Below are 20,384 nucleotides of genomic sequence, written 5' to 3' on the forward strand. Positions count from 1 at the left end.
ACTACTCTAATTGATTTTTTGCAACCTGCGCTACTGATTTTAGAATGAAACAAGACAAAACAAATATTTATCTCTTAGGAGCTGACATCAATTTTACCAAATTTTAAATGACTCTTACACATTGCAGTTTCGAGGTTTTTGGCTGGGTTCCATATTTATAATCACTTTATCACCAGTCAGACCAGAACTCAATTTTCACTGCTACAAGATAGCAACTAAACAAATGTTCCCTGTGAGAAAGTTCCAGATTTTGGGAATTACGTCAGCTGCAAATGAGATAGCTTATTCTTCTTGCCTACACTTGAAACTCTCTCAATAGTTCCTGTCTTCATAACACAACACAAAAATCCTGTCCAGTCAATTCTCTTCCCGATCAAGAATCAGGTTCATCAGTAAAGGACCTGGTGAATTTTTCCCAAAGCCTACAAACTGGGACCTCCTCTCCCAACAGCCAGTGCCTATGCAGTTCAAACAGCACTTCTTTCTCAGGGAAGGAGACTCTTTCTCAGGGATGGAGACTTTCATGGGTGACTTCACTGAAGAATTACCATTATTAATCCTACAATTTTCAATCACTTGGAACTGAGAACAGTTCAGAAGGGAAATAGTCATTTGAGACATGTGATGCACTACATCAGCAAGTAAAAAGGCATAACACTGAAAAATATCCTTTCAAAGACATTCATTATTTGCCCGACTACTCCACCAGAGGCAGTTATGAGAGTTTGCCCTTCCATTCCACCACTGCAGAAACCAACAACCATGGAAAGGTCAGTTAGGGTAGTCATACTTAGCAATGCAATGCCTTGACCTGGGCACTGGCAAAAATAACAGAAATATGTAGTGCGCCAAGTTAGTACATATTGTGAATATACAAATAAGACACAGAAATGTGATCATAAGATAAATATACTTCCAAGTTATGACAGCTCACACAGGAATAGGAAATGTACAAACTAAACAATTTAGTAATTTCCTTTATAATACAACAATGATGTTATAGTTTGACTATTTAATTACTGACTTCGTGATTTCACACAATGTACAGCCCAAGTTACATATCCGTGGTGACTCTATACAATGCAAGTAAATCACATACTTAGCTATACACTTTATCTCACTTTTATTAGAATAGTTTTCTTTTTTTTGTTTTTTTTTTACCCCAGTTCTCCTATCCCTTCCTCTGTCAGGTGTTCTACCACATTAAAAGAAAATGGAACATGCAGACACTCAAACAAAACAGCCATCCAAGAGATACCATCAAAATGTTTCACTTTGAGAAATCATTTTCTTAAAAAGAAAAGAAAAAAAATCAATGCACAATTTTACAAAGTATTTTCCAATCCAGTAGAGAGAGAGAGAGTGGGGGTGGGGGACAAGGAAAACTGATATTCACAGACAGCTGCAGGAAACATCCTGTGGATGGTGGCAAATTGTGGTTTTGGTGGTAAGTCCCCAAAACGGGGAGATCACAATTAATCCACAGATAGTCTCAATTTAAAGATAGCACCAAATGGTCTAGTAGCTCCATGTGGTTGATAAAAGATATATATGTAGCAACCCTGCTGTGATAACCCCAAGCTCAAAGAAGACTTGCATTATGTGAGTAAGAGAAACAATGTAATACAAGCTTTTTGCTTTAGAATACAACATGCCAGGCAGGCTTTCACACTGTGAAGGAGATCAAGTTGTTAAGGCAACCTAAGACATTATATTGTTACATGAGTGAAGTTGGTCATGTTTCAGTAAAGCAGATTTTTTTGCTCCCTCCTCCACTGTTCACCACTTCAGAGGCCTGGCACCCTAGTACCTGCCAGTGCAGGGTCTGCTAGCTGCTGACCCCCACCCTTGGACTTAATCAGGTGTACTGCTGGGGTCGGTCACATAACAAGGCATTTGGGGGCTCCACTGTGCATCCAATGGGGAGGTACTTTATGCCTTGTTTCGATGCCTCCTCCCATTTGCGAGTCCATGGTTTAGCCTTGGGGAGACAGCATGCAATGGAGACATGCAGCATTTCAGCCCACCTCCGAAGCAGATCAGCCATGTCTTCACCCTTAAACCCTTCTTGTAGGCATGCCTACCTTGTGCCATCCTAGCCTCCACCAGGGATCATCACCATGGGTGTCCATGAACCCATCCACCCATCCCTCCCTGCCACTCATCAGTTGCCACAGCCGCTAACTGAACCCAAGCTGCCTGGGCCACAGTCAGAGTTTTATTCCTCTACACTAAAGGAGCATCAGTAAATGAGATTCTGAAAGTAATTGTAAACACATGGAACTTAGTGTTTGGGGTTAAGCCAATCTGTCTTTGCCCAACTTTTTGCCAACAAACATTATTGCCTACCTATTACATTATTAAGAAGTAGTGATTTGCTAGACAGTTTGCCTTCTCTATCTGGACATCAGTCTTTAGTGGTATTGAATTTAGATGATGCTACAAGACGATACAACTAACACATAATTTACAGTGGCCCATAAGCTGTTAAGAATTTTAACAGTTACTCCTTGAGAGGCACCTAAGGAAATTCTGGTGGTAACTTGGGCACTGTGCCACTTGATTCAATACTGCTTTAAGTTATACACCTGGAGAAACATTCAATGACACTGGAAGAAGAAGAATGGGATGATGTGTGATGTCAAAAGCCTTAACCAGTGAACATTTTTGGTCATCTTTATATCACATTTTTTTGTGTTCCCTTCTGCTTCAATTTTACAAGCTTACCCAGTGGCCCCTATCACTGGGTCTACCAGCTAATCCTACAACCCCAGGACTACATCCATTCTAAGGCTGGGGCCAACATGGAACCTTAGGGTGACATAGAAGTCATACCATTGAATGCTTCCACCAGGGACTTTTTTTCATTTGTAACCTACCACTTGGCTCCTCACTCCCATACATTTGCCTTGTTTTCGTCCAAGGGCTACTACCTTCTATGGATCATACCTCCCTATAGGGAAAACCTAGATGAATGCCCTCCCCCCTGAGAATGGGCATCTCCATCCATCCCTGGCAGAGCCTCAGACACTACAGCCACTAACCTTACCTAGCCCATCTGACCTGTACTTACAGAGTTTTATCTCTGTATGCCATGGTACAGGCTCAGTTCTCTTAATTTCTTAAGTACCCATTCAAGAAACTTTATTAGTAGCATGCCATCATCATGACCAAATGAAAATCAGGTTAGGAATCGGTAAGGATGCCTCTTGGATCAAGGAAGGAAATAAACTGCATGCACCCTTTCCCAGAACTCTGACCAATCAGTTAGACTGTCCTGTCATTGCTTCTACTGTCTATGGTCATGATTTGTGTATAGTGAGTATAACTGCTTAACTGTAAATAGAAAGTACTCTGTGTTTAAATTGAACTTAGTATAATGCAATGTAAGCAAATGGAACTTTTCTCCCCAGGCCTCCAGTGAAAATGGGTATTATCCAGTCAAACTTTCCTGGTAAACAAAGACAATCAAATAAATAAATAACTTGTAAGGTTGGGGGTGCCTTTTCATAAATGACTTACATTATGAAGCATGTAACTAAAGTGGACAAGGACATGTTTAGCCATGTACATACATTTCGGTGGAAGTCCATCTCTTGGGCGACGACACTTTATGCATTCCTATGTAAAATGCTTTCTAGTCTCATCACTTACTGATACTCAGTGAAGAGGAAATGGAGGAGGAACTCAAAAGATGGGACTGGCTTGAAGGATAAGCTATTCCACAACAAAAGAGAAGACAATGTTGAATGTGCATCTACTTACTCTACAGCTCTAGTTGCAAAATGGCAGAGTGCAGTAAAATGTAAAGTACCTATAAAAACAGTTACACACACTGCATTTATGGCAAATTACCTTACAGTTCTGAAGAAAGGATGTGGACAGACAATATTTAGTGTCCTCTAAACACTGTCCCACTAAGAAATAAAAAGTTTTGACAGAAAAGTGGAAAATTATCTAATAAGCTTGCATTTCAGCAGCAAACAGTTTTAAAGTATGTAAGGGGATACAATTACTTCATCAATACTTTTGTTAAGTTAGGTTCATATATGTAAATAAAAATGCATATAAATACCATCTCTGAACTGTTCCACGTCATCATCAAACATTGCCTCCTTGAGAGCAGTCTTGTCATATGCATTGATTGTGTCAGAGTAATTAAACGGATTGTACTCTCGAGACCTGGGCCCTGAGAAAGAGCGGGGTGAAGGTGTGTTGAGTAAAGATGTTTTATTATCCAAGGCTGTTCGCCCTCCTTCTACTGTATCTAGACCACTACGAAGATCAGAAGCAGGTGATGTGATTCCTCCATCTCTGGATATCTGAAAAATATAAATACAGTGACACATTAAGACACATCTTAAGTGCAAGCACAACAGCCCCTATCTTGTAGTTAACTAACATAGCCAGAGATGTACATTCAAAATACAGGCATTTTCACTTTTACACTGTGTAAAACAATAGAAAAGTGAGATATGCAATGCTGCTTGTGAGATGTACTAACTGCACCAACTAAGATTAGGCTGTGGCAATGAAGTCTACAAATAGAGATCTGTAAGTATGTAGGATAGATACAGAATGTTAAGCAGTACATTGGTGCAGTATTTAACACTATGCCTCAAAGAGTTTGGTCCTCTAGTTTAGTTCTCAGCTAAGGTGCCTTCTGCAGCCTGCAGATCCTCCAGGTTTCTGTGTGGGTTGTCGGGTGTTCTGGTTTACTTCCTCACTCCAAAGTTGTTTTGTACTTGAAATGGCAATCCTCCTAACTGATCATTTGTGTGCATTTATGTGTACTGCAAGGGGATGAGGATGATTTTTTCATCCCTATACCCTCTGATTCCCGGGACTGGATTCTGCTGAGTGATCTTAATCTGGATTAAGCAGATCATCAAAAAATGCATGAAGATGTAGCAAGAGTCTGTGTCTGACACTACAGCTCCTATTTGTAAAATACACGATGGCACAAACAACTAAACATGCACATGGCTTTCTCCTAGTCTTTCACGAAAATAGTAATACCTGGTTATCGATATACTTGCATACAAATACATTTACATATACACCTTCAAATACAAAATATTACTGACGGTTCCACTGCTGTACAAAGAACCATATACACCCATGCACAGCAGTGAGTGATGCAAACATGAAAAACTGACTTTCTAACATTTTGGGCTTTACAGCCTGCTACCATGGGCAGCAACTACTGTCACTGTGCATTTAAACAACTTTGTGCTTGACAGGGGAACAATAAAGTTTTAGTTTCAGGTACATGACTGTTTCCCACTTTCTGGTACGGCTGACTGGCATCCTTGGTGCATTAATGATATACACGTAAATCCAATGCATATATGTATTTATTTTATTTTACATTTGTTGACCAGGTTATTCTGACTGATCTAAGTAGCCCTTTTTCAGAGGAGGCCCGGGGAGAAAGCCTCCACAGTTTTACAATTTTAGTGTTAACAGTGTCAGTGGGTTACAATGTATACATACAATGAAATACATTTTTTCAGAAAAAATACTAGTGGGGAAAAAACATAATAAGCACACATAAGAGAAATTATTCAATACAAACATTTTCAGTAAACAGTGAAAAGAGTTCATAGTGTATGTAGTTATTTCATGAGATATGTGACATTAGAAATGGAGATAAAAGATGGAGAAGAAGAGTGACACTTTGAAGATATTTAAGAGCTAAAAAAAGTTTGAAGTTTTGGTGATTACATATGAAGTAATGGGCTAGATCAAGGAGGATGAGTGCAGTGGCATTCTAGTGAGTTTAGAGGTGCTTTCTAGTAGTGGTTTGTAATTGATGTGGATGTTTAAGGGACCTGATTTCTAGTGGTAATTTGTTCCATGATATGGTAGGATTTTAGCTGTAGAGGTTGCAGCCGATTTTAGTCTTAGGTTTGAATATTTGTAGTAGGTTAAGGTCAGAGCTACGTAGGGACCTAGTGGGGGACTATTGAGAGATGAGGGGAGATAGGCTAGGGCAGAAGGATTTCAGGTGTAGTACAGAGTGAATTATTTGTAGTTGAGATAGTAGAAGCTGGTGAGGTAATTCCAGCCAGTTTAGGTATCTTAGTGAAAGACAATGATGCGGTGGTGCAGCGGTAGCATTGTCGCCTCACAGCAAGAGGTTTTCCCGTTCGATTCTCGGCTGGAGCATCTTCTGTGTGGAGTCTGCATGTCCTCCCCGTGGTCGAGTGGTGTTCGAAAGACATGCGTGAATGGGCATGCCTCCGTTGAAGGTTGGGCGTCGAGCTGGCACCTTGGCAGCATAAAAAAAAATCGACTGCCACTCATTAGCGGACCAGAGTTCCGCTGTGGCGATCCCTAACTGGGAAAAGCCGAAAGAAAAAAAAAAGTGAAAGACAATGATGCGATTTATAAGTTTGGTGAGCAGCGAATCTGGCAACCTTGTTGCAGGTAGACTGTAGTTTAATTAGTAGTGTGGAGTTAAGATTGGTAAGAATTTGGCAGCTATATAGAAGGCTATGTATATAGTAAAAAACTGGTGTACATCTTAACCTTATTAAGTTCCATATTTATCAATTCAACATTGCACTAATTTCCGGATATTTCTTTCTTTAAAACTTTGTCAGGCATTTCAAGGCAGAAGAATCTGTGAAAAAAAACATTGCAACTGGAATGAGTTATTCATATTTTGTGCATTTCTGTCTCTCTAATTGTTCTGTAACAGGCTCCTTGGACTGGTACATGCCTGAAGTCTTTCCAACCATTAGGTTAACAAAGCAATAAACAAATAAATGCATTTCAAGAGTTATACCAGGTAAAAAAAAAGAAGTTGTGTCTTACCATAACGTTCCATCTGTGTTGTAGATCTTTATTCATTCATTACTGACAGGACTTCAGTTCCGTCCTCGGAACCGACACAGCCGTTTCCAAGCTCGCGCCAGCCAAAAACTCTCGGCTAAGACCTACCCATAATGACCCTCTCATAGTCTCTTCATATTGAGTTTGCCCGCCCTTATATTATAGAGGTAATAAACGAGACAGTAGGAGGCTCTGTCTGAGCAAATACCTTAACTAGGAGATCCTAAAATCACCAGGAGTTCAGGAAGGGGGAAGGAGGGGGGGAAGTAATGAATGAATAAAGATCTACATCACAGATGGAACGTTATGGCAAGACATAACTTCTTTATCTGATGTTGTAAATCTTTACTCATTACTTACTGATAGGACAGAGTCCCCAGCTACTTGGGTCCTGGGTGGCCCTAAGGAAGGATATTCCTGAGCACCATAGAACCAAAAGATGCTTGTCCCCTGGAGGCCAAATCCAATTTGTAATGAGTGATAAAGGTATGAGGTCTTGCCCAAGTGGCTGCTGCCCAGATATCATCCATAGAGGCTCTGGAATGAAAAGCCACAGATGTAGCCATCGATCTAGTGGAATCAGCCTTTACTCTGGAAGGTAAAGACAGTTTATTCTGATGATAGATAAAGGTAATGGCGTTTCTAAGCCAGGCAGATAGAGCTACTTTGGAGACAGGTTTACCCAGTCTGGGTCCCACAAAGGCCACAAACAATTTATCAGTTTTTCTGAAAGATTTAGATCTGTCCAAGTAAAAACAAAGTTGCCTATGAACATCAAGGGTATGCAAAAGATATTCACCTCTATTTGAATGTTGAGGGAAGAAAACCGGCAGGTCAATAGATTGATTAATTGAAAATCCAGAAATGACCTTAGGCAAGAAGGATGGGTCAGTATATAGGGAGACTCCATCCGTGTGGAAAATCAAGTAAGGTCTATTGACACTCAAGGCCTGCAACTCAGATACTCCTCGCTGAGGTAAGGGCTACTAGAAGTAGTCTCTTCCAAGACAAAAATTTTATATCACATGAATTAGAAGGTTCGAAAGAAGGGCTTTTTAATGACTGAAGCACCAAAGCCAAGTCCCAAGGCTCTATGGGGGGGCTTGACAGGAGGTTTAACATGCAATATTCCTTTCAAAAAAGTTTTGCACAGATAGTGTGATATAACAGAAGAATTATTGAATCCATTGAGAAAATTTGCTATAGCTGCTAACTTTACAGTAATTGTCGATGCTGAAGCTTCTGGTATCTTCTGAATAGGCATTGAGAAAGGGTCTATGTCATGATCTTTGGCCCTTGCAGAGAACCTAGCCCACTTACTAGAATAAATTTTCCTGGTGGAAGGTTTGTGTGAGGCCAGAAGAATTTCACGGACAGGAGATGAAATAACAGGTAGACTGGCAATCATCGGAAGTGCAGAAACCAAGCTGTGAGCTTGAGGCTGTGGAGATTGCAGTGAATCAGTCCCTGAGGGTGGGATAGCAGACCTTGGGATTGATCCAGGATCCACGGGCTGTGAATCAGATGAGGCCATAGGAAAGGGAACCAGACTTGATGGGGTAAATAAGGAGGAATGAGGATCACTTCATTTCTCAACCTTTGAGCTTTCTGGAGGAATTTCAGGATGAGGGGAAATGGGTGAAAGGCATACAGCAGACCCAGGGGCCAATCGTGCATCAGAGCATCCCTCGGTGACTCCCCCTGAGGGGGGATCAGAGCAAAGTAGCTTCTGCATTTGTTGTTTAGAGGGGAAGCAAACAGGTCACAGCAAGGCCTGCCCCAACAGCGGAAGATCTGATCCGCTATTACAGGACTGAGGGACCACTCGTGAGGCATCAGGATGTTCCTGCTCAGACTGTCCGCAATAAGGTTGGAACTCCTGGGAATGTGCATTGCGATAAGAAAGCAGTTGGAAGCTATTGCCCAGTGCCAAATTCTCATGGCTTCCCAACACAGGGGGTAAGACCTGGTTTCACCTTGTTTGTTTATATATCAGACGACTGACATGTTGTCCGACTGGTCCCGGAAGGGAGGGATGTATGGAATGCTTGCAACGCTAAGAGAACTACCCTCTATTCCAGGACATTTATGTGCAAACTGGCCTCCATGGGGGACGAGGTGCCTTGGACGGACTTTCCCTGGAAATCTCCCCCCCTCACACACACAATCCTAGCAGGAAAGCGTCCATGGTCAACGTGGCCTTGGGCTGGGGAAGGCAGAACAGTCGACATCAAATATTTGATTCTGGCTTCATCTACCAAAGCATTTCTTTCTTGCAAAGATTTATAAGGAGTATCAAGTGGTCAAGAGGACTGGTTAAGATCAACCATTGTGATGAAAGGAGCCACTGTACTGTACCAAGTACTGTACTGCAACCTTGCCAGTGGAACTAAGGTAATGGTTGCTGCCATACAGCCCAGAAGTTGAAGTACACGGCGTGCTGGTACAAATGTTTGTTGGAGGAGGACTTGAACCTGGCTTCTTATTTTCGAGAGCCTGTGAGGAGGAAGGGAAGCTTGACAGGATGTTGTGTCGAAGACCGCTCCAATAAATTCTAGTGTTTTTGTTGGGGACATTTGAGCATTTTCCTTGTTGATCGTAATCCCTAAGCGAAGACCAAGGCCTTGAGTGTAAGAGAGGCTGCGGATGAGAAAATTCCTGGTCTTGGCGGTAAGGAGCCAATCGTCTTGACATGGAAACACCAGAAATCCTTATAGTCGAAGATGAGCTACTACAACTGCCATAAATTTGGTGAACACTCGGGGAAGCTGTCGAGAGACCAATGGCAGTAGCCTGAACTGGTAGTGATTGGCTCCCAGCCAAAAGCGGAGAAATCTCCGGGACCTGTGGTCCATCTTTATGTGATAATATGAGTCCTGGAGATCTATAGAGTACATCCAGTTGTCCTTCCCTAGAAAGGGGAGGATGGACTGTACCATGACCATCCGGAATTTTTGAGGTTTTATGAATTTGTTCAGTAGGCTGAAATCCAAGATTGGTCTTCAGTCCCTTGTCTTTTTTGGCACTAAAAAGAACCTCAAGTAAAAAACGGATCCTCTCTGTTCTGGTGGGACTGGCTGGATGACTCTTTTTCTTAGCAGCTTTTTGATTTCTAAAGCTGCTACCTCCCTCTGATTGGGTGGAACATCGGGGATTCATTTGACGGGTCTGGGAGTAAGATCGAATGGGATATGGTAGCCTCTGGATATTATTCTCTGCACCCATGCATCGGTAGTGATATGTTGCCAGGCTTGTAGGTGCAGAGAAAAATTGACCCCCCCCCCCGACTGCTTCCAGAGGAAAGAAATCGAGTCACTGCTCAGGAGCATTGGTAGGGTCGGCCAGAGAAAGAATCTCTAGCTCCCTGGTTACGCAGACCCCCTCTGCCCCGAAAGAGGGATCTTCCGGATGAGTTGCCCCCTCTGCCCTAGGGGGATTGCTCACCACGAGTGTCACAAAAAGATCCTTGGGACTTTTTGAACCACAATTTTCCTCCCTTCTGGTTCCTGGAATAGGATCTCTGGGGGATGGAAAAATGTATGCCCACAGCAGGCAAGGTCTTTCCGTCTTTCTCACTTCGTGATAGTGTCTCTCGTACTTTGGGACCAAAGAGTGAAGATTCGTCAACAGTTGCGTTGATGAAGAAAGATTTAAAGGGGTCTGCAAAATCACAGAAATGTATCCAAGCATGCCATCTCATGACGATGCCTGATGCGGCTGCTCGAGCTGCCCCCTTGGTGGTGTGAGATATCAAGCGCATTGACGAGTTCGAGATAGATTCCAGGGTAGCCAGCTGCGAGGCGACAGTATCACTCACCTCTTCAGGCAGTACCCCCACCAAAGAGGTAGACACTTCAGAAATTAGGTCTCTTTGGAGGTGAGTGAAGTGTGCCAGATAGTTCAACGATCGGATGGCAAAGGTTGATGAAGTGTAGGTCCACTTCCCCAGTCTGTCCATAGCCCGAAACTCCCTGTTCGGGGGATGAACAGTGGAACTATCTTCTGCCAGTTCCCTCTTGGTGGCCACCGTCATGACCATGGAATCAACTAACAACTGCTTGGACCAATTGGGCTGGTCTTCGGGGGTGGATAAAATTTTGTCTGGCCTCCGGGGGACAGGTTCTATGTTGTCCGGGGCCTTCCAGGCACGATGCACGATCAGTTTTACAAGCTCATCCACAGGTGGGGTCACCCAGGAAGTAGATGGCCTGGCACGGAAGGCATGCAAGAATACCGATTCCTCCAAAGGGTTAGAGGACTTCCAATCTCCCCTCTGCTTGAAGATTTCGAGAATGTCTCCAAATGAAATGCATCCCGGGGGAGACTATGGGGACCCTTTCATCGCAATCGGTGTCCTCAGTGATAGATTCCTCAGGGGAATCAAGGTGCTTCCTCTTGCACCGTTTCTTCCAGGGTGGCTCCCCAGTGGGATCTTTTGAGGACTCAGTAGATAAGGTTCCCTTCAAGGGAAGATCTTGCGACTCCCATGCCCGGGATCCTAGAGTTGGAGGGTTGGGACAGCTGTATGCTAGAGGGGGGTTCTGGTGTCGATGCTATTGGTGGTGACTGCGAGCCTGTAGAGGCAAAGACCCTCTCCATTACCTGGAAAGCAGGCCCACCTGAGGACAGATGGGAGCCTGGAACCGAGGTCATACCCCACCCTGAGGAGCCCGCCTCCAGGTGAGGAGCTCCGAGAGGACTGGTAGCTGTCGGTGGAGCCATGGCCATAGACGGTGCCAGCGAAAAAATAGGCGCCAAAGTAGGAACCACGGTGCAGACAGCCCAATCACTGCTCCGAGAGTGCACAAGTTCCAATGGAGCCGATGCGCCAAGAGTAACTGGTGCCAACAGGGGAACCTCCACAGTCGGAGCCGAGAAAGTATGCACCGGGGTGGTCATCGGTACCGAAATCTGTAGGGCCTGGGAAGAGGCCAGAGGAGGATATACTTGTGAAAGCTTCCATTCCAAAGGTGACGGAAGGCCTAGCAGGGGTGGGCAATCCTCTAGCTGCCAGAAGCTGGTCCACAACCCACACTACATCTTGTTCTAAAAGACTCCTGGTGAATCTGTAGGAGGCTGCTGAAGGAGAGTCAGGTCTTTCAAGAAAGGGGCTAAATTAGTGCCCCAAAAAAGGGTCATAACCTTTGGAACTGATGGGGGTCATTGTCTGTGAAGCAGTATAAGCTAGCAGCACAGCAGCCGGGGATGGTGCCAAAGCAGGTATGGTAGTCAAAGTCAGTGTAAAGACCACGGACGGCACCGAAAACGATGGTGCCGAAGCTGGTACCGTAACAGAAGTCAAAATTAGAGGCGGCACCGAGGGAGAAGACAGAACCTGGTGCAGAGGTTGTCTGCACCAAAGGCGCCGGAGAAGCTCGGTGTCGACTCGGTTTCGAAACAGACGGATATGTAGGAACTGAGTGACTCCATTTCTCTTTGTTTTTTAGTCTTAGGAGGTGGTGAGACCTCCATCCTAGAGAGAGCGTCTGAAAAAGGCGTTTTCATCAAACCTTTCAATATCAATTTGCTTTTGTGCTCAGCTAGAGTGCGATTACTGAAACTGGAGCAGATATCACACGAGCCATTTATATGGTCAATGCCCAAACAATAAATGCACCGAGCGTGACCGTCTGAGTTGGGCATCTTCCCCCCACACTTATTGCACTGCATAAACCCCAACTTAGCTTTTTCAGACATAATGACACTAATCTAAGCTGACAAACAGTAAAGTGAAAAGAGAAAAGGGTTTTATATATGAAGAAAGAAAGAGAAGAGTACCAACAATAGTACTTAGAAATACCACAAGTGCTAAGAAGAGGGCCTACCAAAGTTAGGAGAGAGGGACAGTACCAACGATGGTATAAAGGTAACTACCAAAGGTAGAGGGTAAGAAATAGAACAGGTAGAGGAGTCTATAGACAAGAGAAGAAATTAGCGAAAAACTGACTAAAAAAATAAGGTACTGAGAAAAATTTACACAAAATTCTACACTTAGCTTTGAGAGAGAAGGCTTGGCACGTCTGACGTGGAACGCGGCAAACGAGATCTGAAGAAACTATGAGAGGGGCATTATGGGTAGGTCTTAGCTGAGAGTTTTTGCCTGGGGCAAGCTTGGAAATGGTGGTGTTGGTTCCGAGAACGGAACCAAAGTCCTATCAGTAAGGAATTAATAAAGATTTACAACATCAGATCATGCTTTTTTTCTACCTATTTATGTCATTATTTACTTGCTTTTGTTTCTCTGGATAGCCTGACTGGGCAAAAAAATGTCCATTTTAGACAGGCCCCGCAAGATGTGGTGCACAGTACAAATAATTAAGAAAATTTAAATTTTACATTAAATATTCAATAAACAATAGAGAGCAAACAATGTATAAAATAGTAGTAAAAACATAGAACTACAAAACTCAATAGGACATAGACAATAAACAATAACAGTATAAGTATTAATGAGAGAAATGATACAAGCGACAGTTCAAAGGTAAGGGAGGGCAAGAGGAGTTGTTCAGAAGTGGTAAGTTAGATGAGCTCTAAAGTGGAGCATGACAGTAGGGGGAACTGTGGGTGACACGAAGTGTAATCTTTGTAGTGGTGAATTTTACTTTGAAAAAGTGGACAAAAAGAGGGAAAGTATAAGCAACAGTGAAAGGGAAATGTTAGCTAGCCCAGACTTTTTAAACTTTTAAGACATAGTGAAAAGCAGAGAAAAGTGCACTTCATGTTTCTATCATAAAACTCCAAAGCACTATTAATTTAACTGTGTATAACTTAGCTAAGATGCAATTTCAATGTTTATGATAGTGCCCTACAACATGTAATTTGCTTAAATACAAAACAGTCCAATGTGCCTGAAAGTGGTGACCCCCTATTCATGGTAGCATGACTCTAAACAGCATCAGAAAGTGGGAGGGGAGCAGCTATTTGAAGGAAAGATCTTATTTAAAATAATTTTTTTTTCAAACAGCAAGAGATTATTATTTTAAAGTAGAGACGTGGGGATAATCACTGTAGTAACCAATAAAGTCCAAAACATTAATATTCCTCTTCAATAAATTTTCTGTTCTGATGTTAGCACTTCAGCAAGTAACAAGTATGATGCACATGTCTTATGATATCTGAACTAGCATCTAGTTCTGGCAAACTACCTAAGCCTGAATTCCCCGCTTTAACTTCAAACCACAGTACATATAAAATTTGTTTTGGAAAGATGGACCAAATCTCCCACCGAATCCACAGAATCAGTTCCCCTACAGTTTCTGACTAAGGCAACTATTTTTTAACCTCCACTGTATCTGTAAGAAGGATTTCAGAGTTCCTTGTAAGAAGGGGTTTGCTTTATATATGAATATATGAGGCCTTTTGCTTATTAGGAAGCTCAGTGTTGACAACATGACAACACAAAAAAAAAAAAAACTTGGGAGAGGGGTATACAATAACTTATTTAACTGCTGGGAAATGTACAGAACCCCAAACAAACTGAGTCATACACAGTTCCAAATGCGCAGGTCCAGATAATCCTGGACTTTGTAAAAATAAAACATCCTGGATCTGCTAGTTCATATGCCCATTAGAGGCACTAGCATCCTTGACCTGGTCCTCACAAACATGGGAGAGTGTTGCACTCCCCACTAGTGTAATGTCCTCATTGGTCAGATTGGACCACAAAGCTGCCTCCTTTAAAATAAAATAAAACCACAGATCCCAACTAACCCTGGAACTTTTCCTTTCCTACTATTAAGTGACACCCTGGCAAAATGTCATACACCCCCCCCCCAAAAAAAACAATGAGAGAGTACAGTTATGTAAAATCTTACCATAAAAGTACATATCCTTCTCTTCACTGTTGCAGCATTCTTAATGTAAGGGATATCCTCCCAAGGATAGCCCAACTACCTGCCAGGATACCAAAACCTTTAGTATCTACATGCACTGTACGTCACAAGTATTCTCCCTGCGCAGGGCTAAAGGGCATAAAGCTCACGTACAGATGCACTCACTTCAGAACTGAAAAGCCCCATAAGGAACAGAACACCTCTAGGGAACAGGAGGAACATGGGCATCCAGAAGGAGACAAGAGAGAGAGAGAAAGATGAACCCTTCGGCCAAGAGGGCAAGGAGAACAGGCTAGAGCAGAGGGGGCAGGAGTGAAGGAGTGGATACTGCAACAGAAAAGAGAAGAACATTTACTGTTATGGTAAGATTTTACACAGATGTACTAAGTTCTTCCATATCACTGTTGCAGTATTCTAATGTAAGGAAGAGTACAGCAGCTCAAGAGGAAACCTGAGAGGAGGAGGGCACTGAAGAACCCTCAAGAAACTCATAAAGGATAACCCTGGCAAAGCCAGCTCTATCCCTGAAAATAACATTCAACTTATAATGCTTAGTGAAGGTATGGAGAGAAGACCAAGTAGGAGGCTCAAGGATGGAAATGGTATCCAGCCCCTTGAAAAAAACACAAGAAGCAGCAGTAGCTCTAGTACAGTGAGCCCTTTACTGAACTGGAAAGACATCTGCCATGAAAGAAATAAAAAAAAGAAATGGCTTTAGAAATTCAAGAAGGGATGGTCTGTTTAGAAACAGCTAAACCCAAAGACCTCGGATGAAAAGAAACAAAAAAGTTGCTCAGATTTGCGAATAACTTTAATTTTTAGCTAAATAATATCTGAGCTATCAATGCAAATTCAGGGTGTGAATAACCTTCTCACTGGCAGACTGTGGAGAAGGAAAAAAGGAAGGCAAATGAATAGATTGATTAAGAGACAATTCATTGACTACCTTGGACATAAAAGAAGGATTAATAATAAGAAAAACTAAAAAAAGGAGGAACAGCCATGACAGCCTGAAGCTTAGACCCTCTCTTAGCTGATGTGAGGGCTAAAAGAAGAACAGCCTTCCAAGTACAATGTTGTAAAGAAGCTGAAGCAGCAGGCTCAAAAGGAGCTGGAGTCAGTTTTTCAAGAACAAAACTGAGATCCCAGGAAGGCAGAACTGGCTTCTTGGGAGGGCTGATATGAAGGATGCCTTTACTGCTTGACCTCAAATCTAGAGGCCAGAGGAGGAGCTAAGAGTAGACAAGCAGAAACTGCTGACAGGTGAGCTTTAACTGAAGAATATGCCTTCCCAGCATGGAGCCCCTCATAACAGAACCAAACGTAGTAGCCCTGGAAGAAGCATCAGCTGCATCATACGTACATTTAATAGAGTGGTGGGGAACTTGAGAGGTAAAACCCAACAAGAAAAGGGCTGTAGCCTTCCCTCAGAATCAGGAAGATCAGAAATAATCTGAGAAACTTGAGGAAGGAAGGCTAAAACCTACCTGGGTCATATGAATCTGGTAGTTAATAGCCCTACAGTACAGGGTAACAGCAGTATAAACCTTCTTGACCAGCCTATCCCTGGCTCCATTATCCTTATCTAAAGAAGCAGCTTGGTAGAAGGCAAGAGCCTGGAAGGTTTGTCAGAAGAAACAGACACCACAGAAAGGTCAGCAGAAGGGTACTTAAAAATTTACAATCAGGCAACTTCTGAAATCTGACAGGTTTCTTGGGAGCTGGCTGGGGACAGAGAATCAAGGGCAAAAGAAGCTGCTGAAAAGGTATCCAGGAGGGCAGCCAGAACTGGAGAAATGCCAGAAGGCTTGGGAAACTCCATCTGGAGGTGCCCATAATACCTCTTCTGGATATCAGAAACATAAGAACAATACCACTTAAGGAATTCCATCATATGGGAAATACTGTCCCCAAAGGAGAGTTCCTCTAAAGGGAAATCTGCACTAACAGAATCCTCTTCCTCTGAACATTAGTGTTAGGAGAAGGGATCTGGAAGAGTAGGCTACCAACTCTTCCTCCAAATTCTGAGCCGCATAAGAGGAATCCTGCTCCCTAGGCCATTTAACACGAGTGGAAGACCAGGGAGGAGAAGGCAAAGAAATCCGCTGAGGAGGCTTTAAAACCATTCATGTGCTAAACAACCGCTGAGTAAAATCCTGCCGTTCTCATTGGGGATCCTTAACTGCAGGGCAAATATGCTTGGTTTTCTGTTACTTTTTCTGTGAGATGTCTGCAGAAAAACCCTGAAAGGGTTGGACCCTTGTCAACATTCAATAAGTGTAGTAAGAATCTCCTCCCTCACTAAAATCTGTGAAATCCCCCTCAGTCTCTCGGACTGCCATACCTCTGCACAAGGGTGGGACATCTACAGGATCACAAAAGCCTGACTAGTCTTATATGCAAAGTCATGCTAAAAATCATAATGGAAATGATAAGCAATGATACAGGAAACCTTCAGACCCTTGACCCAACCCAGTTTGGTCTTATCAAGGGCAGGTCATGCCTACACAACCTGGTGGACAACTTCAGGAAGGTCATTAAAGCAATGGATGGGAGCAAAATGGTGCATAATGCCTACCCTGACCTGGCTAAACCATTTGACACAATAACCCATTCAGGCAATTTAGACAAACTTGCAAAATTTTGTATAAACCTCTACTTCATCCACTGGATAGCCCACTGGATCACAGACCAAACCCAATTAGTTCGGATAGGGGAGTCTACCTCCAGAAAGAGACCAGTCACTAGTGGAGTTCCTTAAGGCTCAGTGCTGTGGCTACTCCTTTTTGACATCTACTTCACTGAAGTCAAGGTCAATATCAAGGGCCTCTAGCTGACCAAGTGTGCAGACAATTGTAAAATAGGCACAGAACTCCCTAAAGGCACAAGAAACTTTAAAAAGCCCTTACACAGACCAATAACTAGTGCCAGAGTTATGGTCTAAAACCCAATGCCAAGAAATGCATAATGGCATCTTTTGGGAAGACAGCTGCCCCTGCACACTACCACACCGATAATTCACACCTAACAGTAGACCCAATGGTCAAGAATTTGGGAACGCATGTACACAGTAACCTGGCCTTTGACCATCATGCATCTACGGTAGTTAGGAAATCATTCTATGCTGCTCAACATATAAGCAAGGACACGGCATCTAGGTCCAAGGATGTCACTGTTCTGCTGTACTCAGCTCTCGTCAGACCAATCATTAAGTAAAATGTCCCCTTTGGTATATACGTGACCAGATGTGGGTATGCAACAGCTGCTGCTTTCACAAAGGTTATTCTCAAAAAGAATGCAGGGCATAAAACAACATGCCCTACATGGTCCACCTATCTGTCTCCTACAGACTGCCAGCTGATCTATATCTAGACTACAAAGAATACACTGAGCCGACTATAATGGACCTGTTACACATCTGCAAAACAAATAACACCAGAATTACCTGATCTAAGAACTTAAACATCATCTGCAACATAAACAGAACACGTTGGAGGGACAGGCTTCCCTGACACAATTCAAATGGAACTTGGACCAGTGCATGGGGAATCAAAAATTTACCCCTGATTATGCATTTATGTTTCTAGCAGACACAGCCAGCATGCATATGCTTGACCACCTATGCCTCAGCCTAAATATACCCCTTTAAATAGCCCTCTAATTATTTAAACTGCTGTTTTTTTGTATTATTTATTTATTTTTTTAAAGATTATAAAATTGTTCTTAAAATGCTTTTTAATATTTGAAGCTTTTCTACCTGGGCCTCCCCTGAAAATGGGCTCCTACCCAATCGAATTTTAATACATTTATATGAAGGATAAAAAATTACAAGAAAATCCTAGCCAAGCTAGAGTTTTCATTGTGTGATTCCATAAAACCTCTTGTAAAAGAGGATAATGGGATATATGCAAATGACCCCTTCGGGACTAAGTGGTTTGGCTATGTGTCCTGCTTACTCTTTTATTTACTTGTTAGATGGGATATTTTGCAGACACCTTCATGGTTATGGACATCAGCTGGGTACCACAACCTTGTGTTTCTAAAGGTTAGACAAACAGTCCACTTATGCTGTGCTGATGAACTCAAAAGTAGACTGAAACATGCATGTCTACAGCTAGTGGAGTTTGGCTTTACTGGCTTGAATTTATCCATTAACAGACTTAAGAAAAAAGTCATGGGCAATCAGAACTGCCACATAGCTGAAATGGAAAGAAGTAAGTCAAAAACAAAAAAGGATAGCTGGGTGCACAAGTCCCAGGATATAGCTGAAATGGAAAGAAGTAAGTCAAAAACAAAAAAGGATAGCTGGGTGCACAAGTCCCAGGATAAAAAAAAAGTGCCCAATCCTGGTAGGCACACTTGGTGCCAGGACTGGAAAAAATGACAGTGTAGAATCCTCAAAATATGGAAACATTCCTACAATGGGGCCGGGGCCAGGGCAAGGCCCAGGGGAAGATGCCCCCCCCACGTTGTAGAAGGAAGTAGCAGTCCACAAAAATCACAAAAATTGATTGGCCAAAGGAGAGCCATAATGATGACAGAGTGGAATATTGAGGATAAGAAAGAAATTATGTATTGTTACTATTATGTAAAAAGCCCAGAATTTCCAGACACAAGATATACAAAATGATTAAGAGAGAAATTAGAAGAAAGAAAAATACTTCCACAAGAAAAACTGTCAGAAGCTTCAAATAAAAATTTGCGTTCATTAATACAACAGTGAGGTCTGTGGTGGGAGTGACTGATGCGTTTAAAGTGGAGGTGGGATTACATCAAGGATCAGCTCTCAGCCCTTTCTTATTTGCAATGGTGATGGACAGGTTGACAGACAAGATCAGACAGGAGTCCCCGTGGACTATGATGTTTGCAGATGACACTGTGATCTGTAGTGAGAGTAGGGGACAGGTGGAGGAGACCCTGGAGAGGTGGAGATATGCTCTAGAGAGAAGAGGAATGAAGGTCAGCAGGACTAAGACAGAATATATGTGTGTGAATGAGAGGGAGGATAGAGGAATGGTGAGGATGCAGGGAGTGAAGGTGGATGAGTTTAAATACTTGGGATCAACAGTTCAGAATAATGGTGAATGTGGAAGAGAGGTGAAGAAGAGAGTACAGGCAGGGTGGAGTGAGGGAGTGATTTGTGACAGACGAGTACCAGTAAGAGTGAAAGGGAAGGTTTACAAGAGGGTAGTGAGACCAGCTATGTTATATGGGTTGGAGACAGTGGCACTGACAAAAAGGCAGGAGTCACAGCTAGATGTGGCAGAGTTAAAGATGTTAAGATTTGCACTGGGTGTGACGAGGGTGGACAGGATTAGGAATAAGTATATTAGAGGGTCAGCCCAGGTTGGAAGGTTTGGAGACAAAGCAAGAGAGGCAAGATTACTTTGGTTTCGATGTGTGCTTAAGAGGGATGCAGAGTATATTGGGAAAAAGATGCTAAGGATGAAGCTGCCAAGTAACAGGAAAAGAGGAAGGCCTAAGATAAGGTTTATGGATGTGGTGAAAGAAGACATGCAGGTGGATGGTGTGACAGAGCAAGATGCAGAGGACAGGAAGAAATGGAAACAGATGATCCGCTGTGGTGACCCCTAATGGGAGCAGCCAAAAGAAGAAGAATACAACAGATTTTTGAAAAACAGTATATAGATTAAGAAATTTGATCTGTTTGGAAAAAGAAGCATCTGAGGAAGTGCAAAAATATAAACAACA

At 42.7% G+C, this 20,384-nt stretch overlaps 1 protein-coding gene across 1 annotated transcript in view; it reads right to left on the reverse strand.

Annotated features, from left to right (window-relative positions):
• CLASP1 (cytoplasmic linker associated protein 1) overlaps positions 1 to 20,384 on the reverse strand; it is a 4,127,769-nt gene that overhangs the window by 415,313 nt on the left and 3,692,072 nt on the right. The window contains exon 36 of the mRNA XM_044073692.1: positions 4,076 to 4,322. Coding sequence (XP_043929627.1) covers positions 4,076 to 4,322 — 247 coding nt within the window. The remainder of the gene's footprint in view (positions 1 to 4,075; positions 4,323 to 20,384) is intronic.

Source organism: Protopterus annectens, chromosome 6.part0, assembly GCF_019279795.1.
Source record: "Protopterus annectens isolate FY-2018-M chromosome 6.part0, PAN1.0, whole genome shotgun sequence".
NCBI lineage: Eukaryota > Metazoa > Chordata > Ceratodontiformes > Protopteridae > Protopterus > Protopterus annectens.